The following is a 27,738-nucleotide window of genomic DNA, read 5'->3' as shown; positions in this document are numbered from 1 at the left end:
CAACAACAACAATGTACTTCTCACTGGCTTTATAAATTTGAGTATAATTTTTATGAATTCTCCAAATCTTGGTTTGAGGTCAGTAGAGAACAGTCGCTGGAGAAGGATGTCATGCTGGGTAAGGTGGAGGGTCAGAGAAAAAGAGGAAGACCCCCAACAAGATGGATCAGCCAGGTGGCATCATTGATGGCGTCAAGTGTGGCGGCGGTAGTGAGGTTGGCCCAGGATAGGACATTATTTTGTTCTGCTGTGCATGGGGTCGCTATGAGTCGGTTTCGACTCGATGGCACCTGACAACAACAACAACAGTGATTCAGTGGTAGCATTCTCACCTTCCACAGGGAGGCCAGTGTGCCTCATGGACAGTCACCTCTGTCCCTTCATGGGGATTGACATATTGATATGGGATCCTGGTGGTTCTAAAAGAAAAGCACTGAATTGTGAAACACAAGGTTGGTGGTACGAGTCCACCAGCTACTCTGAAGGAGAAAGAGGAGACTTTCTGCACCTGCAAAGATCTACAGCCTTGGAAACCCTATATAAGGTCACTCTAAGTTGGAACCGAATCAACGGTACTTAATAACAACAACTACATGGAGTTCTGGTTCAAAAGTGTATACTACAAGCACTAGACTGCTAGCCTCAAAGTCTGTGATTCAAACTCGGGAGGTCCCTGAGTGTGAAACAACTCGACGGCACTTAACAATAGTACGATACTGAACAGGTGGGTTTGAGCAGAGCTTTCAGACTAAGATGAGGAAGGAAAGTCTGGCAGTCTCCTTCTGAGAATCAGCCTGTGAAAGCTGTAAGGATCGTAACAGCCTGGTCTGTAGTTGATCATGGGGGGACGCAGGACCAGGCAACGCTTCCTTCCACTGTGCATGGACTCACCAGCATGAGTTGATGCCCCAACTCCCTGGCAACCAATCACAAGAATACCATGGCTTGGTTTCAACAGCTTCTTGGTGCCTTACTGTCCTCCTCTGTAAAATAACAACGTCTTCAGTAGGGTGGTTGTGAGGGTTAAGTGAGCTACTTTCTGTCATTTGTTTGAAGCTGTGCTTAGCATAGAGTTAACATTAATAAATGTTACCTTGTTCTCTGTTACATATAGATCTCATATGTAACGGGGAGGTGGCCATGGTCATGCACATTCATCTTCATGCACTTCTTTTGGAATATCAATTCATGCATGTTTTCTCGCAGGATTTGGAATGATTTGAGCTGAGCAGTGTTATTTTTGAAAAGTCTTATTAATAGAAAGCCACACATTTGTGCTGTCATTATTGCTAATAGTCTAGTAATTAACTTGTTGAATTACCCAGCTTGGCTATCCTGTTTAAAAATGGCTAGTAAAGAGTATTCTGAATACTCGTTCAGTATGTTCTGACAAAGTATGAGGCATTAAAATAAAATTCATCCTTAGCATTCAGAATGACCTTAGAAGTTATGGTCCCTCGTTTTTCTTCCCTAGTGTTTGAAACAGTCTCTCTGAGTCAAATGCATTATGATGCTTTGCAGATATTTGTCTGTGTAGAATGGTCATAGTTCAGTTTCAGATAGATCGTGTAGTCAAATCACTTTATCACTCACAATCTTGCCCATTATCTGAGGTTCTTATCAACTTTCCCTTCAGTCCTATAATGACCTTATATATTAAATTATAAAGTAATTTTCTAAGCTAGAATTGTATAGAATTACTTATGTGTCAACCTACATGAAGATAAAGCTGAGTGTTTGTGAATGGCAAAATGAGCAGTAACCCAAGTTCAGAAAAATGTTTGGGTCCTGGAAAACCAAAGTACTTTGGCAAAGAGCTGGTCATAATTTAGACTCTGGAAAAACTAACTTGGGATATCTAGAACAAATAAAGAAAGCTTATTTTAAAATAATTATGAGTAATACAGGATTTAAAAGCTGTCATTATAGGACAATAAAGGTGATTAATGTAATGAAGATATATTCCTGTGGGCTGGGTAAGTCTCTAGGCAGTTTCAGAAATCAGAGATCATGTCTTGGGTTTGCTTCTTCCCATCTCCATGTTTCTCATCCAAGAAATGAAAATAGTAATGCTTCCTTCATGGAGGTCAGTAACATTTAATCTATAAAAGATGTCTAGCTAAGAACCTCGAACCTTCTGGTTCCCAGTCCAGTGCTCATTGTAAGTCCTAAATATAATTTATTCATTCAAATGAATATTTAAATCTCACACTGAACAAAGGAGTCCTGGTGTGATGCTGCAGAATAAGCGCTGAACTGCTAACAGAACCACAAGGTTGTTGGCTCAAAACAACCAGTCACTCCTTGGATACCTATGGATGGGAACTGATTTGACATTACTGAACAGTAACAACAACAACAATGGCAAATGGACAAAGGGGTCCTTGGGTGGAGCAAACAGTTTAAAGTGCTCCACTGATAACCAAACCATTGGAAGCCGGAGCTCACCTAGAGACAGTTCAGAAGATGATGGAGCCATGTGTGTCTGAAAAGTCATCCACTGAAGACCCTCTGGAGCACAGTTCTACTCTGACACATGTGGGGTCACCATGAGTCAAGGTCAACTTGACCTTGGGACACAGCATGGGGTAGACATTCTGGGGGAATATTCAAACCGTGTTTAAAACGTAGTTCTTATCCTTAAGCAACTCAGAATCATGAGAGGAGTGTGATATATTTATAAAATCTTTGTTATTATTGTGTGAATTATTTACAACGAGCAGTGTTTTACTGTTGTAATCAGAACTGAGAGCATTAAAATTAATTTTAAAAGAAAAGGAAAAAAAAAAAAAAGATGCCTAGCTAAAGTTATCTTTAAAATGCCCTGCCCACTCCAGGAAAAACCTTTAGGTTCATTTGGAATCAGATAATATTACCTTTTCTATCTTAAAAAAAAAAAAAAAAAATGCCTTTAAAATGCCCTGCCCACTCCAGGAAAAACCTTTAGGTTCATTTGGAATCAGATAATATTACCTTTTCTATCTTAAAAAAAAAAAAAAAAAATGCCTGTTTTTTTCACAGTGACTGGAATATATAGAAGTACATTTTATAAATCCGATGCCTCAATATGTGAGTAGTTTATTTTCCCCCGTCTAAAAGTACACATCGCAAGAGCAGCCACTATGGGAGATGGGGCTAGTTTCTTGAAATGAATTTTACTGATGCATCTTAAGTCTCTTACCCGATTGAGAATTTGGTGAGGAAAAAAGAGCTAAGTTGCTAGGCTTGAGGTATAAGGGCAAAGCTGACTGATGTTTGTTTCATTAAGCTTAGGCAAGCTATCCAATTACTTAATGCAAATAGGAAAAGTTTACACTAAACTCCTACTTCTTTGCTTAAAACTCTAGAGAATTTAAATGAGGAGCGATATGTATTTAAAAGAAGGAAATTTAAATGAAACTTAAATCAGGGGCTTAATGTAGAATAATATGAGACCAGGAGGAGATCTAGAATAATAAGTGGGGAGCACCAATAAATAAAAAAGGGACTGTATTCTGTAAGATGCATGGTGTATTGAGTTTTTATTTTGAGATGATTTTGAAATCATTAGGAACCCAAGTTAATCATGAAAGATTAACTTGTGTCTCCGTTTCACCTAACAAGAACCTGAAAGATGAGCGACACCTTCTGTTGGCAGGGAGGAGAGCTAAGCCTTTCTCTCCCTGGTGATGTGTGCACAAAACAATCTGTCTTTGGAGGGACCTAGAAAACAAAACTATCTATTTTGGTTCAAAATCAAACAAAAATGAGTTGACCACACAAGCATTCCCCTTTCCTATAATGATATTGAATAGATGAGCTTGATGGAAGATAAAATTGAGAGGATCCTAGAGGAAGCGCTCTGAAAGGAATTGTTTCTGAAAAGATAAGTAGTTTCTTCTTTGCAAAGTGGTTATAGTTGATGAAATGATTTTACGTGAATCAGTGAAAGAGGATGATTATTAGAAGAATACATATTGCATTAAATTTTGGGATGCTGGGGAATACCACAGTTCAGAAATGTCTGATCTGTTGGTTTTACTTCCAAAGACACTGAACCCAATGATCACTACGGAACCTCATTCATCGAACTATTTTGCAGATTAATTTGAAAGAAAGCAAAGCACCTTCTTCATAGGTGAAGTTAAGCCTCAAGGATACTTCTAGAACCTCATACTTCTAAGTTTTCATTTGTGATTGGGGTGTGTGTGTGTGTGTGTGTATTTTATGAGAGCCCGTTAGAGCTCCTGTGTGTGTGTATATTATGAGAGCCCGTTAGAGCTCCTGACCAGTCTGTCTTTGGCATCAGAGAGAACCGTTTCTCTAAGCCCTGAACCTGACTGAAGTTTTCTCTGTCTAAGACCCTGTAGGTAGTTGGTTGTGAGCTGGACTGCTAACCGCAAGGTCATCAGTTGAACTCTACCAGCTACTCCTCAGAAGAAAAATGAGTTTTTTTTTTTGCTTCTGTGAAGATTTACATCGTTGGAAACCCTATACGAGGTCACTATGAGTTGAAACTGACTCCGCGGCACACAGCCACCACTACCAAGATACTTTCTCATTCCCTACATTGGTTGCTCAGATCAAATCCTTTAGATATTAATTCAAATATGCTTTCATAGCAACACCACTTTAAAAAATGTGTTTATTGCCTGTGCGGTGAAGCTTCCTGAGGCCTCAGCTGTATCAGTTGCTCACCATTTTATTCTCAGTGAAGAATGTTGTTGTTGTATGCCGTGGAGTCAGCTCTGATTCATAGCCACCCTGCATAGGGTTTCCGAGGCTGTGAATCTTTACAGGAGCAGAAAGCCTCATCTTTCTCCTGCGGGACAGCTGGTAGTTTCGAACTTCTGACCGTGAGATTAGCAGCCCGATTCGTACGCTCCCAGAGCTCTTTGGAGAATAGGCCCGGGAATTCCAGAGTCCTGTCAAGGATGCATTTCCCCTCATGTTTGGAGATTTCAGTCTCAAGGACATTTGAAGGAAACTGTAAGACTGGGAGTAGAAATCTAAGTGCCCATCAGCGAGAATTATTTGGCGTTAATACCCCTTTGTGGTGTGTCTCCTGCTCCCATATTTTAAAGAGATTTTATGTAATGGGAAAAAAATAATGTTTAAGGTATGGTTGTAGAAAATTTAGCTTAATATTATAGAGTTCAACGTTCTGATTTTAAAGTGAAGAATAATTAAGTTGTTGATAGGTCATGACGATTTATTTTGTCAAATTCTCTGAGGGTATAATCTTTTTTTTTTTTTTTTACAATCTTGTTTTTAAAACAATTACTGTGCAGACTGTCTTTACTTACTATTATTCCCAGACATATCTTTAGATAAGGAGCTCTGGTAGCGTAGTGGTTACGAATCGGGCTGCGAACCTTAAGGTCAGCAGTTCGAAACTACCAGTCGCTCCGCAGGAGAAAGATGAGGCTTTCTACTCCCGTAAAGATTTACACCCTCGGAAACCCTGTACAGGGTCGCTATGGGTCGGACCCGACTTGATGGCACTTAACAACAACAACAACATATCTTTAGATGAATTACTTGCTGATTTATCTAGGTAGACTTATAAGAATAACTCAAAAGCACTGAAAAAATTTGCTCAGAAAAATAATTTTCTTTTGAATCCATTCAGGCCACCCCCTAACTCCCTGTGTTTAATAGTCAAACCCAGGTGCGCGTTGATATTCCGAGTGGTTCTGGAATGATGTGGAATACAGAACGCCCTGCTGTTCTGGGTTGTGTAGTGCTGTATGGGATGATTTCACACACAATCTATACTTGTCTCTAGTTGTCTCTCACCTGCTCAGTGTTCTCTTTCTTGCAGTATGCTTTTCATTTTGTTTCTGGTTGGAAATTGTCCATTCATGCCTGCCTAGTTGTTGTCGCAGTCCTGGATGGCAGACACTGTTATAAGCAATGAGGGTATCACAGCAGACCAAGGCCCTGCCCTGAGGGGAAGTCTTTGAGGGTAATAGAGATCAGAACGTGTGACTGCCTATCACTCCCCAAATCAAAACACAAAAGCAGAAAAGATGGAGAAGACAAAGTTGTATGTGATCCGGTGTATCTAGTGAGCCTTGAGGTTTTCTTGTCCTTTAGAAAGTCGCTGGAGGCCTGGCGTGGTGCTGGAGGATAAACACTGGACTGCTAACTGCAAAGTCAGTGGTTCAAACCCACCAGCCACTCCTCAGAAACCCTTTATAGGGTCGTTATGAGTTGTAACCAACTCAACAACATTTAACGGCACCAAGAAGAAAGTTGCTGCTTTCTGTGTACTCCTGAACGTATTGTTAAGTACCGTTGAATTGGTTCTGACTTGGAGTGATGCTGTATAGGATTTCCGAGGAGCGGCTGGTGAGTTTGAACCACCACCTAGCGGCTCAAATTGACCTGGCGGCCCAGTGCTTATCCTACAGTGTCACATCAGGACTTCCCCGATCCCATAGTGGGAGCTCTGGTAGCGTAGTGGTTACGAATCGGGCTGCGAACCTTAAGGTCAGCGGTTCGAAACTACCAGCCGCTCCGCGGGAGAAAGATGAGGCTTTCTACTCCCGTAAGGATTTACACCCTCGGAAACCCTGTACAGGGTCGCTATGGGTCGGAACCGACTCGACGGCACTTAACAACAACAACAACAACAACATAGTGGGTATTATTATTACTGCCTCTACCTGCCTAACGTTTGTTGATGCTGATTATGGTTCCGGCTTTGTGCTAATTAAGTACCTTTTGCACCTGGAACATTGTAAGGTAGGCTTTACACCATTTCATTTTGCAAGTGAGGTCAACAGGACCCAGGGAGGTTAATTAAGGCACTTACTCTGCTGGTTCATAGTAGAGCCTTGATTTGCACCTGAAAATCCAAACCTAGAATTTGTACTAGGTTTTGCAGGATCAATAACCTTTATTTTCATTACAATCTTTGGTAATCAGAGGCTTTTACACTCACATTTTCACTTCCTTTTTAACTTGCCAAAACTTAATGCTCCTATATTTCCTAAAGTTGAGCCTTGTATAACTCTATTTATAATTAAAATGTGTATTGTACTCCAGTAAACCCAGTTAGAAAGGAGCTCCCATAGCTTAGTGGTTACAAATCGGGCTGCACATCTCAAGGTTAGCAGTTCGAAACTACCAGCTGTTCTGCGGGAGAAAGATGAGGCTTTCTGCTCCCATAAAGGTTTATAGCCTCGGAAACCTTGTTCAGGGTTGCTATGAGTCGGAACCGACTCCTCGGCACATCATCACCAACACCACCACCAAACCCAGTTAGAAAACACAAGTGATTATTGCCAAACCAGTACTTTAAGATTTGGCTTACCAAATGTGTAGATGTGAGAAAATCTAGTCTTAGAATCCATTCTATATTCCTAAACTAATAAAGAATGTAAGTTTTGGTAAAAGTTTTATATATGTATGTTAAATACCTAGGATAGTGCTTGGAACACAGTAGGTGCTCAGCAATGGATACTAATTTTTTTCCCCCCATTTCCACCTCATTTGTAAGATAAGTAAATCTTTTACTTGCAGATGGCATTTCTGTAAAAATGTCTTAAATGCATACTTATGTAATTGGATATAATAATCTCAGCAGTTATCAGCAAAATACCGTATTATCAAGCCCTTCCTCTTGAGTGTTACTCTCCTTTTATATATCACCAGGATTTATTTGGGTGAAAGCCGATTTTGGGAATTGAGGACTTGCATTGGAATCACTGGGATTTGGCTTATGAAATGACAGGTTACCAGACCCCCACCTGAGAGCTGCGAATTCAGGAGGTGTGGAGGAGTTTCTGAGGATTTGGTTTTTTTGCTAACTGGTTCGTGCACACCTGCTGCTCTTTTGTGACTCATGGAAAGCTGCTGGTCCTGAGAAGTGATGTGACTTCTACTTAGAGCTGCTCTCGGAATCCTAGCTGTTTGCTGTTTATGCTTACTGATGGTGCTGAGTGTGCGCTATGGTCTAATGAAATAATTTCGAGACGTTTGGTTTGTTTAAGTGCACTTAGGCTATTTAAAGGACTCCCATGTAATGCTGTAGAGTAAACACTGGACTGATAGCCATGAGGTCAGCAGTTCAAACCCACCGGCTGCTCCTTGGAAACCCTACACAGGGTCACTGTGAGTTGGAACTGCTTCCACAGCACTTAACAACAACCACTACAACAAATGCTATTTAAAAGACAAATGTCCTGTTTCATTAGAAAATTACGAAGGTTTTAATTGGTTTCTCATCCTTCTTTATGGCAAAAAAATACACAGGTTCAGTTTTTAGGGGACAAATGTGGTAACTTTGGCATAGTTTACTAGAGGGTGGTTTTATGTGTTGACCTTGATTTTTGCACATTCTAGAGGATCCAGATGATGGAACAGTGCAAAATAGTAACACAATGTTATCTTCATTTCTTTTCTCGAATCTTCTGCAAGTAAAATTTGATTTCAAGGCTAGGGTGAGCTGAATGTGGTGCTCATAGTTGGTACTTCTAAAGTAGATTTCGTTCAGAATTTCACTCATAGAGACCTGAATTTCACTCATACAGACCTATCAGTTTTAGTCTTTCCTTTGAAAGCATAGCATATACCTTTGGGGTTATCATGGTATAGAAGAATTATTTTCTCAAAGAAGAAAAGGCAATCAGAAAGTCTTTGTCGGTGAGATTAGACTGGCATGTGCCCCATTCAGTGATTGTGGAGTGCCTTTAGGTGCCAGGCACTCTGGTCAAAATGGAGCCCAATGCAGTTTGTCTTCATTGCGCACAGTGAGACGTGTCCATGGATTGTAACTTGTTAGAATCTAATTGTGCGGTGAGGCTACTGGGAAACCTCGTGCCATCTTAGGCCTCATTAATAGGATTGTTATTGTGTGCTGAGGGAGGGAGATAATGTCTGGGTCTTACTATGCTAGACCATGTCTGGAGTGTCATATTTGGGGCCCAGGGGCCAACTGGATTTGTTGTCGAAGTGAGGAGCCATACTATTGGATGGTCTGGCCATTTTCCTATATGAGGGTTGTTGGGAAAAGCGGGGAGAAGAGACTTAATTGTGTAATTGATTCTGTAGCATCTGCCATCCTTACCATAAGAAAAGATCAACAATGGCAGGGTACCATCCAGCATGTCCACCCCGGGTCCTCAGTGCCTCGCATGGGGCCTGGTGTTGTTGTTGTTGTTGTTGTTATGTGCTGTCGAGTTGGTTCCGACCCATAGCGACCCTGTACAGGGTTTCCGAGGGTGTAAATCTTTACGGGAATAGAAAGCCTCATCTTTCTCCCGCGGAGTAGCTGGTAGTTTCGAACCACTGACCTTAAGGTTCGCAGCCTGATTCGTAACCACTACGCTACCAGAGCTCCTTGGGGCCTGGTGTAGACTCAGTAAATATTTGAGTTGAGTCAATTTTGAAGGAAAGATGATGGCTACTTCCAAATATTTGTCATGTAGATAGCTGGTCAATTAGATTTATTGCTTATTTCTCCAGAGGGCACATGGAGGCCTCAGGGATAGCATTTTTAGATGGGTTTCCTCTGCTCCTGTAAAGACGGACCACCTCAGAAACGCTATGCAGGATTGCTGTGGGATTCACTGGTTGGCAGCCAGTGAGTGAGTGAAGTTTCAGCTTTACCTGAGCACTTGGTACAATGTGGATCTGTTTAGCAGTCAAATCATTAAGTGTCTTTGGGGAAAGTTGCATTGTTATTTTACATACTCAGGTAGAGGCTGTGTGAGGATTTACCAGAAAAGATCCTTGCTCTTGATGGGATGATTATAGGCCACGCTGTTTTCAACTGTTAACGTTTACTGCCACCTATTTCTTTTCCTTGAAATGTTTCGCAAAGGAAACAACAGCATAATGCTAACTGATAAAGTCTTCTTTCTAAAGTAGACCTTGCTTGTCTTTGCAGGCTAAAGCAAAGCAAAGAGCTGGAGCGGGAGAGAGCCGCTGCCAATGAACAGCTGACCAGAGCTATTCTGCGAGAGAGAGTCCACAGTGAGGAGGAGCGCTCTAAAGCCAAGCACCTGGTAAGTATGGAAGATCCAGTAGGAAGTCCCGGTCTGGGAACAGTGAAGTATATAGCATGGATAGTGTTCATATTCTCTTTGCTTAGAATCTCTTGGTTGTGGCTTTCACAAGTTGTTCTTTTGCTTTTAAGTGCCAGCAAGTCAGTTCTGACTCATGGCAACCCTGTATAGGGTGAGTTTGAACCTTGTGGTTCAAACTGACCTTGCTGTCCACTGCTTTATGCCACAGTGGGACTCTTGTTAAGATGAACCAACAATACTTTCTAAAATATTGAAAAATCTACACTCCGACATCACTGGCTTTTTCCTGAGAGCCCAGCTTTGTCCCTGTTGCTTTTTATCTCTGAAGCGTTTATCTCTTCACTTCTCCTCACCAAAATGTAATATATATTGTCTTCTTAGTTTACAGAGATGAGCAACATTGGACAAATGTGAAAAACAACTAAACACAAACACACACATGACAAAGGCATAAGAAAAAGAAGCTAGCACACAAAAAACTGAAGGTATAAACCGATTTCTTCCTGTTGTAGTTAGGTACCATCGAGTCGGTACCCACTCGTAGCAACCCTGCACACAACAGAGCGAAACACTGTCTGGTCCTGTGCCAACCTCACAATTGTTGCCACATTTGAGCCCATTCCTTTTGCCATTGTGCTGATCCAGTCTACTTCAGTTCACTAATACCTAGGAAATCGATTTTTATGTGTTTCGTTTCATATTTCACAACTTCCAACTCCTGGATTCATACTTCGTATATTCAGTGTTCTGATTATTAATGGATGTTTACAGCCGGTTTTTCCTCATTTTGAGTTAATGTTTTCATCTTTTGGCACTGTATCTGACAATCTTCTGCTGTTGGTCATAAGGTTTCAATGACTAAACATTCAGAAGCAGTCCTCTTCGCCTTCCTCCTAGTCTGCCTTAGTCTGCAAGCTCCGCTAAAACCTGTCCACCAGGTGTGACCCTGCTGGTATTTAAAATACCCCTGGCTTACCTGTCAGCATCACAGCAATATGCAAGTCACCACAGTATGACAAACCAACACATGAGTGGTGGCTAGGTTTCTGATGACTCCCAATGTATTTGCCAATTATGACATCTGCTTGTAGTTATTATATTAAGACATATGTATTTACTGGATAAATAATCAGAAAATAAATTGTTCAAAATTAATATCATTCAAACAAACATGAACCCCAACCCCAAATCAACACCATGCTGTTAAGTTGATTCCAACTTCTCATGAGATTGACCAGATGTGCTCCCCAGGGTTTTGCCAAATTGTAAATCTTTCTGGAAGCGCTTAATCCACAGTGCCACCAACGCTCCTGCAAATTTCCACCCAGAGACAATTACTGCTAACATACCGGTTTATAGTTTTGATAGTGCTGTAGCCATTCCACAAATTCTCCATAAAACATTTGTTTTTGTATATGTAAATATATTTCTCCAAACAGAATAGTCTCCATACTATTGTAATAGTCATCTTACAGTCATCTTCGCATTAGAAAAAAAGAAACTGATTATATGGTAAACGTCTTCTGTACCAATAAATACTTATTTGTATGATCACTTATTTATGGTTGAATGCAGTTCCCTGGGTTCCCAAGTGATTATTAAAATATGAGGAGAGGATAGAAAATTTGAAAAATTAAAAATGACTTGGAGAGTCAGCATGATTATAGTTGTCATGTACAATCAATGAATTAATGTTTAGGTATCTATTATTCCTTCGACCCCCCACACCTCCCAATGGATGTATCCCATGCAGGTTTTTAGGTCTCCAAATTCTGCAGCCCTTTGCCCTCTGAGCCAGAATTGTGAGGAGTGAAAAGAATCTGACAGTTCACCATTATATCTTATTCTTCCTTTGGAAGGTTTGAGTAACAAGAACTCATGACTCATGGGAGACTCACCCCAAGAATGTAGCGTTGTTTGGCCATGTGTGCTGAACTCCTCTTGATGCCATTCTGAGAACCTGATATGTGGGACTATTTGAGCGATGGCCCAACATTGATTTCTTCCTCTTTATTTAGAACCCAAATGTTGCAGCCAGCAAGAAAGTAAAGGTTGGGCTTCACACATTTAAAGTCACTGGAAAACTGTCTTTCAAGCGAAGCCGGGAAGAAAAAAACCTGATGCGATGTTGGTTCTGTGAAATGATACTCACTCCCTGTCCTCCTCCCCGTCCTCCTCCGCCCAGAACCAGTTGACATTTAGAATGCTGTCTCCTTACATGGAATCCAAGCTTGACTCCCCCAGTTGTAGCAGCCAGCTTTATTGAAGCTCTTTGAAGGGCAAAGTCACGGCGGCCCTGTTGTTGAAGTTTTAAAATAGGATCAGATCAGAACTTTCTCCTTTGTAAGGATGGCGTCAGCTGGGCAAGCTGTGAATCCTGCTCTCGGTTTCAGGCAGGCAGACCAGCCTACTCCGTCTTGTCACAAACCAATGCTGGCTTGGTAGCTGGCTGTTATTCCCCAGAGTGCTTGGAGAATCGGGTGACTCACAACTTTACCCATAAAACAGTTCACACAAAAGGTATATTTCTTGATCCCAGGGAAGTGCTTATGTAGAGAAAGTAGACTAATTTGATGGAGCAAAACTAGGAAACAGGTCAAATGAACGCAACTAGACTTTCTGTGTCTCTCTAAGCTCTTGTCCATATAAGCTTAATATTTGCTGTGTCATATAAATCATTTTAAAGACTCATTCTTAGGTGCTGGCGAGTGGCTTCTGATTGCTAGCGGCCCCACGTGACAGAGGAGGTCTCCCTTGTAGGGTTTTTTGCACGCTGTCATCTTTGCAGAGCACATCTCCAGCTCCTTATTCCAGGAAACTGACGACTGGAATTGTACTGGAGACCTTTGAGTCAGCAGCTAAGCATTTAAACATTGGGTCAGGTCATGTGGTTTTTGGTTTTGACTTTGCAATTTATATTAGATCTTGTTTTAGGATGCCAGTTAAAATTTTGGTTCAATGTTTTTTTTCTGTCTTATTAAATATGCTAGTTTAACATTTATCATTTCTTGTCACGACAGCATGACCTAGCATTTTAGCTATACTTCAGTTGTTGTTGTTAAGTGACGTCGAGTTGTTTGCAACCCACAGCGGCCCTGTATACGGTTTCCAAAGATCAGCTGGTGAGCTTGAACCGCTGACCTGGCAGTTCAAACCAACTTTGCAGTCCAGCGCATTAACCCACAGTGCCTGAACAGAAATTCATAAGCTTCGATAGAAGCCTCCATTTAGAGATAAAAGGAGACTTCAAAACATTGTAGAAAAGTTCCACTATTTTTTTTGTTTTCAATTTGCATATGATTTATTGATTGGAAATTAATTTGCTGTGAAAACTTTCACCTAAAACACAACAAAATATTCATTTAAAAAAGAGGCTATGTAAGGTAAGTCTTACTTCATACAATTAGCAATGATTTAATCATGCTTAACATAAGCTTTTAAGCAACTCCAAATTCAAACAAATTCTAGGTAATGTTGAGTAAATCATTTCACCAACCTGGGTTTTGAGGAGGCATCTTTCATATAATCGATGGCACCTAACAACAGCAACTTGGATAGAATGAGAAACTAGAATCCGTTGTCTACTAGTGGAAGGAAACACAAAAGTGGAGAAAGTGAGATGTCTCGGGAAAGTGGGGAGGCTTTGGGGAAAGGGTACATCCATGAGGTCTCCACTGGTATAGGCCTTAGATGTTCTTACTCTCTTACCTTGAAGTTTTGGTTCTATCATTAACTTTTGCTTAAGTCCAGAACAAGAATGAGGGCAGAGAGAAACCAAGGCCCATAGAAATAACTGTAGTCTGCACCTACATTTCAGGATGGAGTTTGGCCAGCTTTCTTGATGTCTCACGATTTTTAAATTACATTTTCCAATAACTTTTGACACCCCCTGATATTTACTTGACTCCTGGTATGGTGCTGTGGTATAATGCACTGGACTGCAAGGTCAGTTTGAACCACAAGGTTGGCAGTTCAAGTTTACCAGCCACTCTTCAGAAACCCTATACAGGGTTGCTATGAGTCAGCACTGACTCGACGGCACTAAACAATAGCAGCATATTTACTTAAACATTCTGGAGCTTATAAACCTAAATGTGATATCCTTCCTCCTCCCTCTACACCCACCTCCACCCCCTTGGGTAGATGTTTTATTAAGTACTGGCTGTATGGAATACATTATGCTAGGTAGTACGGATATGTAGATGAAAAAAGATACAATCCTGTCCTTAAGGAATTCCAACATACTGTGGGAGACAGATGCATTAAACAGCAGTACATCATCTGTTGTAAGGAGCTCTGGTAGCATAGTGCTTACCTGTTGGGCTGCTAACCTCAAGGTCAGCAGTTTGAAACTACCAGTGGTTCCGTGGGAGAGAGATATGGCTTTCTGCTCCCGTAAAGATTTATAGCCTTGGAAACCCTACGCAGGGTCAGTGTGAGTTGGAATCGACTCCACGGCACACAACTATCACCACCACGTCTGTGTACTTGTGAAGAGATTCTCACTTTGAGAAAGTGAGGTCTTTGCACGTGTTCCTTTGACACAGCTTTGAGTGTCTACTATATGCCAGTGCCTATATAAATACATATATAGGAGTCCTGGTGTGGCGCTGTGGGTTAATGAGCCAGATTGCAAAGCTGTTTGAACTACAAGGTCAGCGGTTCAAGCTCACCAGCTGCTTCTCGGAAACCCTATACAGGGTCGCTATGGGATGGAACCAACAGCCCTTAACAACAACAACATATGAATTGATTGACTGAATAGATCATTGAATCTACCCAAGCCCCACAGGGGACGTAATTTACGCCTGAGCTGCCTCTGTAAGTGTGTGTAGGCGTTAGCTAGCAAGGTCGAGAAGTCAGGACAGGGTGCAGCCTACACAGCTGCAGACAAAAGTCTAGAGAAATGAGGACCTTGTGAGGAACCCCAAGAGGTTGCTGAAGGGGACGGACAGCAAAGAGCATTGCTAGGTGATGCTTCTGAGACCCTGGCAAAACTGACCATGTATGTCCTGTCTAGCACCCTGACCCAGCTGACCCATCATGGCTAACCCTGATGTGCTTAGCTTGCCATTTTGATAACTCTCCCTGGCATACTGTGAAGGCTACAGGTGAGGACTCGACTGGCAGCAGAGAGCAGTTAGGAGGCTTTGCAGTAACCCAACTGAGAACAGATGGAGTAGGGATACCAGGGGTAGAAGGAACCCTGGTGGTATAGTGTTTAATGCTCGAACACTAACCAAAAGGTCAAGGGTTCAAGCCCAAACTTTCCATGTGAGAAAGATGTGGCAGTCTAATTTCATAAAGATCGTAGTCTTGGAATCCTTCTTGGGCTAGGTTGGCTCTGTGCTATCTCTGTAGGATAAGTACTCAGCTGGAAGGTCGGTTTGAACCTCAGAGTCGGCAGTCCAAACTCAGCAGTCACTCCTTGGACACCCTATAGAGGATCACTATGAGGTGGAATCGACTTAGTAACAACAACATTGGGTTGCTGGGAGTCAGATTTGACTGGAAGGCAGTAGGTGTGCGAAATGGTGCAAGTACTGATGTACTTAGATAGATAGATAGATAGATAGATAGATAGATAGATAGATAGATAGATAGATAGATAGATAGATAGATAGATAGATAGATAGACTTAGGTGCTCACTGAAAGGTTGAAGGATTGAATTCACCCAGAATCTGCTTTGAAGAAATCAACCCCTGAAAACCCTGTGGGGCACATTTCTACTGTGACACATATGGGTTCGCCCAAGTGAGAGTTAACTTGACTGCAGCTGGTTTCATTTTTGGTGGTTTTGTTTTAATTAGGAATTTAAGTTTGAAGGGTTGGGAGAAGGGTCAAGAGAAAAATCCAAGGTTTCTGGAGCCAGCAGCTGTGCGTCATTTGAAATAGAAAAGGTGTTGTTGTTAGGAGCCATCAAGTTGGCTCTGACTCATAGCAACCCTGTGCACACCAGAATTCAGCAACACTGCCTGATTTGGTGCTGCCGCCCTGCCGGTCCATCTTGTTGATGACGGTCAGAGAAAGTATTGTTGCTAAGTGACATCGAGTGCGTTCTGACTCATAGTGACCCTGTGTAGGATTTCCCAGGCTGTACATCTTTTCAGGACATATTGTCAGGAGGGAACAGTCTCTGGAGAAGGATGTCATGCTGGGTATGATGGAGGGTCAGAGAAAAAGAGGAAGACCCCCAACGAGATGGATCAGCCAGGTGGCATCATTGATGGCGTCAAGTGTGGCAGCGGTAGTGAGGTTGGCCCAGGATCGGACATTGTTTCATTCTGCTGTGCATGGGGTCGCTATGAGTCGGTTCCGACTCGATGGCACCAGACAACAACAACATCATCTTTTCAGGAACAGAAAGCCTCATCTTTCTCCCGTGGAGTGGCTGGTGGGCTTGAACTGCTGACCTTGAACTGGCAATCCAGTGCATAGCGTATCAACAGTGTCCTGAGCTCACTGTCCATTGTGAGGTAAGGCTTCTTCCCTTCATGAAAAGTTTATTAAACACCTACTGTGTATGAGGCAAGGAGCAGTGGTAGCAGTGTGGCAGAGTGCTCAGCCGTCCACTGAAAGGTTGGTGGTTCGAACCCACCAGCTTCTCCCTGGGATAAAGACGGAGCAGTCACTTCTGTCAAGATTGCAGCCTAGGACGTCCTGATGACTTTGGGTTTTCAGGTGGCTGTGTGAGGCGCTCTTAGTGGCTGGAGATGCAAAGATGGGTGAAATTGGGTTGTTTCCCCTTGAAGAGTCTTAATCAAGTGTGGGGTGTGGGGCTGGTCACTCTTCCTTGGACAATCTCTTCTTTGCTGCTGTTTCAGACTATTTGAATTTTGAAAACCATATGCTGTTTAGGAAAAGAAAAATAGCACTAAGAAAAATAGGGTAGGGTGGATGCATACATTTAATTTTGGCAAATTTCAGTACCTGTTTCATGAGTGTACCACGTCTCATTCCTGGTTTTCTTTTGCTGGAAATGTACCAGGGACATTTTGTGCTTATGTGCTCATGAATTCTGTGTTGTTGTTGTTTTGCTTCAAACTACATCAGTTTGAAGGGAAAATGACTTTTAAATTGTGGGTATAGAGGAAAAAGAATAAATTAAAGGCAGTAGGTGTGAATACCACTGCTGCCCAAACATGAGTGAGGTTATACAATTGGGTTGTAATTTTGAAATGATCAACATGGGTCATGCTCAAAAGTCTACGTCAAGGAATAGTGATAGTAAAAGTGATGACTTGAAATGTTCTGTTGTTGTTGTTAAATGCTGTCAGGTCGGAGTGTTATACATCCAGTAACATTTCCCAGGTAAATGAAGCGGTGACATTCCACAACTCTTATCGTGGGTTCTCTTACTGGACACTTACTCATAATTTGTGTTTACTGCTGCATTTCAAGTCCTCCCCTTGGGTACATATGCCGATTGTTGATTTTCTTGCTGTAGACACCTAGCCCCTGCTTTTGTTTTGGTTTTGGATCTGGATGGAGAACTGGTTTGCTGTGAATGCCAAATGACTTTTCACGTCTGCTTTTGAGGACCCGTAGGAGCTTTCACTTTATGATTGAGGGATTTAAGTGACTTCAATGTAAGCTAGTTTCCTGGATGTTATTGGGGCAACTGGGACCTGGGGTTCACCTGCAAATCCCACTCTTTCTAAATGCTTGCTTCATTAAGTGCATCCCGGGACATTCAAAAGGACAGCATCCTCTAGACGGCCGAGGTGATGCTCTTGGCAGCCTGCAGTACCTGTGTGCCAGGTGTCTGCAGGCTGCTCCAGGGCCCAGGGCAAAGCTTTCATGTCCCATTTTCTCCCAGTGTGCTCTTTGTTATCCTGTGTGTGTCATAGCAGGAACATAGCTGTCAGCTGGAATGCACACAGCCCCATGAAGAAGATTGTTCCTCAGGTGGAACATGGCGTGACAGGCCCCCTCAGCTATGTTTGTGTGCTGCTTCTGAAGGAAAGGAGGAACATTTTCTTTCCGTTTGCCAGCCTGGGCTTTGTGTGCAGAGCACAAAGAATGAATATGACCTCAGTTAAAGACTTAAGCACCCCTTTTTCCTGGAAACATACTCAGATGCCTGTCTTCCTCAAGTGTTTCTTGTTGGACCTCCTCTACTCATGCAGGTTGGCAGAGATACCCGAGAATCTTAAGATTAGCTCTAAGGAAGCGTAGTGTCTTGCTGGCCAGACACGGAAGGCGTTGGAGGAGACGCGTGGAACATTCTTCTGGTGGCAGAATTAGACCACACTGTCCTGATTGGAAAGTCTGGCCAGTGGACACATTGTAAAGGCCACTGCAGTTTATTTGCCTGGCCTTTCTGCAAGGAACCATGCCAGCCAGTGGGACTTTGTGACAAAGTGTTTAGAGAAGGCGCAACCATACAGTTGAGTGTATTGTCTATCAATGATTTTATGAACAGTTAGTCTTACTCAGAGATAACTGTGCAGAGCAACTCCACTGAAAATGTGTTGTCCTACTTTCATTCTGGACAATACCTGAAACAATCCATCAAGGTGCTTGCAAACCAGTTGGCTTAGGTCAACTCTTGTTGAGTGGTGTTCTCCGTGGTACCCGGCCATAAATAGCTTATTGACATTCCATCACTTGGGTCATTATGGGTGTCAACGTGAGGTATGGAGAGTACTGAGGAAAAATCTATACATAACTGAGGTACAAAGAGCTGGTTATAATTCCATCTCCTGATAATGACCTGACATTTATTGTTCACATATGTGCTTCTTTGCCTCAGCTAAAATGAACCGTCATTAAAACCATGGAGTGTTATTGAACTGACAACATAATCTCCTTTCCTTCTGAAGAGGCAAAGAAATATGGCTAGCCGTGTGTCCTAACCAGTAACAGATTAGGAGTCTAACATTAGCGTAGTCCAGTCTGCCAGTCTGTATAGCTCCCAAAGAAAGGGTTTGCATATGATGTTTTTGAATGAGACTGTTAAGCAGATGAGCTTCTTTTTGTTCACTATGTCTTCATGACAAGCCTCACAACTGTCAGTTCTGATAAAGCCTCAGATGGTCACTCTCAACCTGTCCTATTTTAGCAAATTCAGTGGTAAATTGAATGGCACATGGCCACAATGTTCGCTCTGTGACTATCATGTACCATGAAATCTCCTTCAGTTTTGTTATTGGACATTCAGCGCTTCAAATGTTGACCATTCTCAAACAGCTTGGTGTTAATTTCCTTTATATATCCCTGCTTTTACTGCGTGGACAAGATTTTCAACAGGACTGAGTTATGGTCTCCCTGTGTTTCTTGATGTTCTGACCTGTGGTCTGCCTAGGGCAGTGTATTTTCTCTTAACCACAAAGACACTCACCATTTTGTCCCAATGTGACTTTCTCTCGTCTTTTTCTTCACTTACTTAAGTATTTTAAGGATGACTTCTCCTAAAAACACCGAGGGGCAAAATTACCAAATGAAGTAAGGCCGCCATTCTCCAGAGAGCAGGAATCTGTTTACAAACCTGCAGTATTTATTACATACCTCATTTAGCCCATTCATCATGTTAATAGAAAAATGAGTCATTTTCGATGATTCTGAAATAATTTGAGGTAAGCTACACAGCCCCGGGCAGAATATGATTTAATCAGACAGTGCCAAGCTATTTTCCAAAATAATATATATAATGGAATGATCAGCACCAATAATTTATGATTACTTGTGGCAAACTTATCAGATGTCTTCATTGTCATCGGCATTTGTTGATTAGATTAAAAGTTTATCAGAGTTTTCACTGGTAGCCGTTCCTGTCTCTCATCCCTAATGACAAATGGCTTACAAATTTCTGAACTTTGCATCGAAATATCTATCCTCTGCCTGTTTGAAACACTGACTGTAAAGTTTTAATTCCAGATTTGTGTTTACTCTTCTCTTGATGAGAAAGTGCTCCACTCAGTATCCTGGGGCCAGTTTTATTAGCGATTACAAGACCTATTTATGTACATTTTTCTGCTTTCAAATGAAACATTTCATCCTTTAGTTTTCTTTGCCCACGTTATGTGCCTATTTAAAATTCTCTCTTACTTCTGTATATAGAGTTCACACATCTGACTTTCAGGTAAATATCCTGGAGCATAGAGTTGTCTAGGAATCACCCCAGAAATCTTGAAATTTATTAAAATACTCATCATCAGAGCCAAAGCACTCGTTAATTGTTCTTAGTACTTTTCATGTAACCAGGAGCGAACAAATCCATTGTCTCATGGGGTGGTCTTAAATGCTTGCTTGTTGTTAGATGCCATCGAATCAATTCTGACTCATGTTGTTGTAAAGTGCCATCGAGTCGGTTCTAACCCATAGTGACCCTGTATAGGGTTTCCAAGGAGCAGCTGGAGAACTTGAACTACCTACCTTGCGTTTCAATAGATTTTGCAGTCCAACGCATTAGCCCGTAGTGCTACATAGCAACACTGTATAGGGTTTCTGAGGCTGTAAATCTTTACAGGGGCAGAAAGCCTCATCTCTCTCCTGAGGAGCAGCTGGTGAGTTTGAACTGCTGATCTTGTGGTTAGCAGTCCAGTGCTTATCTTACAGAGCCACCAGAGTTCCCCATAGTTCATCATTCCTTTTCAGGGTGATGAAACAAATGTTCAGAGACTGTGAACCTAAAGTTTACATAGAGATCGAGCCAGGTCCACAGTTCCGAGATCTCCCGGGAGCAGTTAATGATCTTTTTTTTTTTTTTTTTAAATCTCTATTGGCTTAGATCCTTTGTCTTAGAAATGTTTGTGGAGGGGATTCGTAGTGGTAGGCACAGGAACAAAACAGACATTTCTGCAAACATCAAAAGAGACAAACTAAAACCTTGCACATTATGGCCGGCACAGAAAGTGAAAGAAGTCATAGTGTATTGGGTCTACTGGGCTTCGAGTCTGGCAGCCTTCACCATTCTAGGGGTCCTTATGTGTTGTCACATTATGGAATGATGGATTGGTCATGGTGTGGCACTGGTGAGTAAGCACTGGACTGCTAACCACAAGGCCAGAAGTTCAAATCCACCATCTGCTCCTCAGAAACCCTGTACAGGGTCAATATGCATATAATCAAAGCGATTTGATGGCACACAACAATCAGAACACTATCAGGGATTACGACTCATTCATATAGAAACACAATAATATGTATTAGTTGTCCTAGTGTGGTAATGCTGCTGCTGTGTGCCGTGGAGTCGGTTCCGACTCATAGTGACCTTGTTTGTACAGGGTTTCCAAGGCTGTAAATCTTTATGGGAGCAGAAAGCCTCATCTTTCTAATCCTAGTGTGGTACTGTGGGATAATGCACTGGACCGCACAGTTGCTTTGGAACTGCAAGGTCAGCTGTTCAGATTCACCAGCCATTCCTTGGAACTGACTCAAAGACACTTAACAACAACAACAACAACAATATGTGTTAGAATTTAAGTGCCCATCCCAGACATTTGGAATTTTTACATCAAGTTGTAAATTTCAGGTTTTCCAAACAATTCACTTCTGTGACTCCCGGCCTTGCAAAGTATGCTGGTATGTAAAGTGTTACTATGCATTCACATAAAGTCCTTTTAGAGTGTTCTTATTGAAAAAAGAAACGTTTGCTACCATCTACCATAGTTTGGAAGGAGGTGGTTGATACACAGTACACAAAAGGAACTGGTTTGTAGCAATTACCCTTCAGAGGGAACCCTTTCCAGGAGAGGTTGAGAGATGATTCAATCCTTTTTCTACTCGGGATAATAAAGATGCATTCATCTGGCAGGATGCTTGTGGGGAAGAATAGAGCTAGAGTTGCCGCAGTAGATTATTTTTAAGGGTAAATGTAATGTATGTCAGCATTGTCTGCTTGAGTCATGCGATGGACTCAGTCAATTCCGTGTGTTGTATTTTCATTGAATTTTATGAGAAATTTAAAGTGAAGCTGCTCCACAGATTTATCTTATAAAGTCAAGCTCTGAATAGAGTTTGAAAAGCGATGTCATTGGCCAGGATGGAGATTTGTTACTTTAACAAAACATGAAGGAAAGCATTTAGGATGGTTGGTTGTTGTTGCTAATAACCATCAACATTAGTTTCTACTCATGGTGACCCAAGTGTGTAGACTAGAACTGTGTGTGCTCCTTAGGGGTCTGAGATGCTGTTATTTCATTGTTAATGTAGTTTCCTTGTGTACTTCTAATCCGAAGAATAATTCTCATTGACGCAGGATACTTTACGTATTAGACAATTCTTTCATTTCCCCAAAGCACGTGCTTGGTAGAATGATCGGAAAAGACTGGCAAATCATTTATACTGTAAACCTACTATTGCAAAACATTGAAGATGGAGGACAAACATTGTTAAGTCTGTCTGTATCAGAATGTGCAATTTTTTCATGTAGCATGTGCTAAAGGCGGTTTTTAAAGTGTAAAAAATTTAGAGTTTTAGAATCGTCTCTTAAGTTTCTTATTTTGAAATAATTTCCGGTCTATGTAAGCGTAGCAGGTAAAGTTGTAAGAGCTTATCTCAGATTCTCCTGTCTTTAAACATTTGAAACACTTGCTTATCATGCTACTTCCATATACATTTATATTTGTTAACTGTATCCATATAAATGGTTGTTATTTGCTGAGCCATTTTAGCACGTGTTATAGATGTCATCCCCACTTACTGGTAGCGCTTTCCTTTGCCTCTTAAAAGTCAGCGTGTCTTTCTTGCATAAGTACAGTAGTCAAAATCAAGCAATTGAACATTGATGCAATATTTTCACCTTTAATCCAGATTCCATTATTGTCAGTTGTCCATTAATGTTGTTGTTGTAATAGCAATTCTGCCCCCATTACAAAGTTCAAGCAATTGAACATTGAATATTTTCATCTTTAATTCAGATGCAAATATTTTCAGTTCCCTCAATAAATGTGTGTGTTTTGTGTTTTTTTTAAAATAGCATTTCTTTTGCTGCTATAGGACCCACACTACTCTTCCCATACTGCTTTTCCTTGTGAGGTCTAAACATTCCATTCTGAACAAGGTCTGCAAACTAGAGAAGGAAGACAAATACTATGTTAGTTGTTTCTGAGTGACATCATCATTGGTAGGCATTTGGAGTGAAGAATGTGGATTGGAACATGAGACAGGGACTGTGATTTCATACATACAGAGAGATAGTTTATATTGTGAGTTGAGGAAAAAAGAATGGCTTTGGAAAATGTCTTCTTGTGAACCAGAATTTAAAGAATGTAAATGCATCTTTATAAATCCTATGCCTTTGAAACTCAGCAGGCTTTTGAGTTGTATCCTATAAAATGTTAGGGAGTAAACTTTGTTTCTCTCTTACTTACTGAGTTTATTGAACAATGATTTCTTCTGAATTAGCCTTCTCTTAGACTCTGCCTTTCCCTAGTCCCCTAAGGTACAGCTCCATGTAATTTTAGGCAAATTGCTTCCTGTTTTTCCCTGCCCTTTGTTCCATCTGTTTAAATTGAGGACAAGGCCATTAATGTCCTTCTCTTTCAAGTCAGTTACCTTGATGAATAAATACATAAACACAGGCATTCTTACAGAATGCAAAGTTCTATATACTTATAAATTGACTTTTCATAAAGCAATTTTGTTTTATGAACAGGCTACCAATTCCCAGAGTCACATCTATTTTAATTTTCTTTCGTTATTAAAAAAAAAAAGTCCATATTTTTAAAAAAGGAAAATTGTTAAAGTTGAAAGCCTCTATTTTCTTGGTTAAATTGGATTTTTGTTATTGAGAACTTCTCTGATGAGTTTGAAGCCTTTAGTCAGAGACACAGGTCTGGACGCTCCCAAGGGCAGCAAATGGAAAGGGTCTTATTAAAAGGGGTCATCATCTTTGAAATAAGAGGATAGGATTTTTGGCTTCTGTTTGTTGATTTAGAATGAAAACTTGGACTGCTGTGAGCAGAATAAATGTGATTTTATAAATTCAAAAAATGTATCCAGTGGAATTAATGTAAGCCCCCCACCCCCCCCAGATATTTGTTTAATTTGTGTCTTTAACTGCAGACCCAAACATACCAATGATTATAAAGACAGTGCACGATTTGTTGTGCTTTGTGTTAGGTCCCATTACTGGGAACCTCCTTCCTAAGTTGGAGATCCGACAGCAGCTAACAACAGCAGTGTACTTTATACAAAATGATTATCAAATTAAATGCTTTTGATCTTGGTATTCTCGTGAAATGTAAGCCCTTTGGGGACCTCTTCACTTCTCACCAAGATCCATCTTTCAAAGTCCATACTTTATTTTCCATGTATTTCTGTAACTCATTAAGACTCATTGGCTAATTTTTCACGTAGTCATTGCATCTTCTGCCTTGCCTACTTGTGACTTGATGGTTCTCCTTTTCCTGCCCGTTCCTTTTGGGCATGTCATTTGCAGCCTACGGACAGTGTTGTCTAGAACGTGTCCCATCATTCCTTGCCATTCTCGGCTGATAGGAGAACGTATTGGTGGTTCAATCTTAGTTATTTTTTACCCCTTTTCCCCACCTCTTTGAGAAACTCAATCTATTATGAAGAGACTGGCTCAGTTCCAACCCTGAAGGCATCAAAAAGAACAAGTTCTGAATAACACCCTCCTTCGAATGCCACAGATTTGAGCTCTATGTCTCCATCTTGTCGCGTTTCCATCCCAAGAGATATCTATAGCGGTGCATATGCTCTGTGCACGCATTAGCTCTCTGCCTCTCCACCCTCTCCTCTCTTTGAACATTTGTCACGAGCCTTAGGAACACGTACACCCTGCATACGGAGTGACACAACACAACAAAAGCCGGCTCTTGAAGTCACCAGGTTTTGTCCTTGTATGTGACACTGTGCAAATGTATATGGTGGCTTAGAATCTGTCCCCAATGGGAAACTTCTCCCGGAAGTGACAAAGCCTCCGCCAGTTCCAACAAAGGAAGCTCCCACACATGAGAACCATTTGCCAGGGTGGCCAGCCTGGCCAGCTCGTCTTCTGAAGATATATTTGTTACTGGAGTCTCAGTTTTGAGTTGATTATAATCTTGACTTGGCAGGCTCTGCTTCCAACATGCAGCATTTTTCTTGTTTCTTGGGCTTTTTCTCAAGATTTATGAGGGGGCGGGGTGGAGGTGGATTTAGCTTTTTGTCTGGCAAGTAGCAAAGCCTGTTTTGAGTTCCCTGATCAATAATTGTGAAATAACTAGAAATTGATCCCTGCCAGCTGTGAATCCACCGATGCAGTTCGGTGGATGTCTGTCCTCCAAATGGGCTGTACAGAGGACGTTGCTGTCCTCACAGGGCAGAGGGCTGGAGCAGGCAGCTGGGCGCTAGGGGTTTTCTCACTGGGCTCACAGTGTGATGCAGGGCTTTGGTGCTGTTCCCCCTCCCCCCATGGGTAGCACACACTTTGCAGGAGGTAGACAACATTCCTGGCACATGAACAGAGCCAAATTTGGGGACATCAAGCTAATCCTATGTGTAGGTGGAGTCATGATGTGATTTGATACCACTGCCTGGTTATACGTCCCCCCAAATACACTTTTAAATCCTCTGGCATGGTCTCAGTCTCACCTCTGTTTGGGCTGCAATTCTAGTTATTTGCATCTCCCTTAAGATAGAATTATGGGGGAAGAGTGTTGGGGTGTTTAGTTTGGCCGTTAATAGACACATATGTTGTCTGAGAAAAGGGGATGCATGTTGATATTTGACGAAGAGGCGTATCTCCTCTTCCAATTTTTCCAGTGAGCTAGTCGTTGGTTAGATTGGGACCATGTCCCCATAGAGTCTTGGTGTGGAGCTGTGGGTTAATGCACTGAACTGCAAAGTCATTTTGAACCACAGGTCGGCAGTTCAAGTTCACCAGCTACTCCTTGGAAACCTTATACAGGGTTGCTATGAGTTGAATTGACTTGACAGCACTTAAGAACAACAAAGGGGTGAACTAGACAGGGTAGTTTAATTTGGGGGGAAGTCTTAACTATGCTTGGAATCCCTGAGTGGTACCCACAGTTACCCACTTGGCTGTTAACATGAAGGTTGGAGGTTTGAGTCCACCTAGAGGTGACTTGGAAGAAATGTCTGGCAGCCTACATCTGGAAAATCAGCTATTGAAAACCTATGAACACAATTCTATTCTGACATACATGGGGTCATCGTGAGTCACACTGGACTTGACAGCAACTGTTTGTTTTTAACTATGCTTGCTTAAAAAAAAAAAACAAAACTCAGTGAGTTGCTTATTCCTCAGTAACTTTGATAGGGAGAAATAGTGTCTCATGGTAATATTTAATCTTATTGGTTTCTAGAGCCAGACTTGACTAAGTATGTTTACTGACTGAATGTATTAACATGTCTGAAAGAATCTGCCCACTGTTTTATTCCACCATTAATATAAAAAATTTAAAACATTCATCTGATATGTTGTTTTTGTTGTTGTTAAGTGCTGTTGAGTCGATTCCGACCCATAGCGATCCTGTTTAGGGTTTCCGAGGAGCAGTTGGTGAGCTTGAACTGCTGACCTTGCAGTTGAAACAGCTTTGCAGTCTGGTGCATAAACCCACAGCACCACACTGGTATATAGCTGAATAAAAATCCCATCTTTGTCATGGTCGGAATGGAAGGCTTTTTAAATACGTATATATCTAGACAGGCAGGTAGATTGATAGTTGTTGTGAGGTGCTGTTCCAACTCCCAGCGACCCTCTGCACAGCAGAACCAAACACCAGTCCTGGACCATCCTCACAGCTGTCATGTTTGAACCCATGGTTGCTGCCACTGTGTCAGTCCATCTAGATGAGGGTCTCCCTCTGTTTTGCTGACCCTCCACCTTTCTGAGCATGATGTCCTTCTGACAACACGTCCAAAACACGAGAGATGGAGTCTTGCCATCTTTGCTTCCATGCTGTGCTTCTTCCACGACAGATGTGTTTGTTCGTCTGGCAGTCCGTGTTGTTGTTGTTAAGTGCTGTTGAGTCATGGTCTTCCTTAGTCATTGTCCAACTTACACATGCGTATGAGGCGATGATTTGAAAACACAGTGGTTTGGATCAGGCGCACCTTAGTCCTCAAATAGATGTCTCTGCTGTTGAACACTTTAAAGCTGTCTTTTGCAGCAGATTTGCCTAGGGCAGTACATCATTTGATTTCTTGACTGCTGCTTCCATGAGCATTGATTGTACATCTAAGTAAAATGAAGTCTTGGACAATTTGCATTGTTTTCTCTGCTTATCGTGATGTTTTTTATTGGTCCAGTTGTAAGGATTTTTGTTTTTGTTACATTGAGATGCAAACCATACTGCAGGCTGTAGTCTGATATAGATCGATAACAGGGTTAGCCTTTTTAATCTTCTCAGTTTCTGTATTTATCCGATTCTCTGAACTAGTGGTGGTTTTGTGCTGTTGATTCAGTTCTGACCTACAGCCACCCTGTATAGGGTTTCCAAGGCTGTAAATCTTTATGGAAGCAGAAAGCCTCAATTTTCTCCTGCGGAGCAGCTGGTAGATTCCTACTGCTGAGTGTGTGGTTAGCAAGCCCAGTTCTTAATCCAAGATGTTACCTTTGCTTCTTTCTCTGAAATGAATAAGGATTAATTTACATACTTAAAGATTGTGTTGTTAAGTGTCATCCAGTTGGTTCCCCTTTGTAGGGTTTCCAAGGAGCAACTGGTGGGTTAGCAGTCAGTGCTTACCCTACAGTGCCACACCAGGGGTCCATGTAGTATCGTTGTTGTTGTTATGTGCCGTGGAGTC

The 27,738-nt window shown here is 41.6% G+C and overlaps 1 protein-coding gene across 1 annotated transcript in view; it reads left to right on the top strand.

Annotated features, from left to right (window-relative positions):
- CHCHD3 (coiled-coil-helix-coiled-coil-helix domain containing 3) overlaps positions 1-27,738 on the top strand; it is a 353,394-nt gene that overhangs the window by 135,976 nt on the left and 189,680 nt on the right. Inside the window, exon 4 of the mRNA XM_006861225.1 lies at positions 9,878-9,995. Coding sequence (XP_006861287.1) covers positions 9,878-9,995 — 118 coding nt within the window. The remainder of the gene's footprint in view (positions 1-9,877; positions 9,996-27,738) is intronic.

The sequence above is a fragment of the Chrysochloris asiatica genome, unplaced genomic scaffold (genome assembly GCF_000296735.1).
Source record: "Chrysochloris asiatica unplaced genomic scaffold, ChrAsi1.0 scaffold00041, whole genome shotgun sequence".
Lineage (NCBI taxonomy): Eukaryota > Metazoa > Chordata > Mammalia > Afrosoricida > Chrysochloridae > Chrysochloris > Chrysochloris asiatica.
This window is presented reverse-complemented; position numbering and strand designations above follow the sequence as displayed.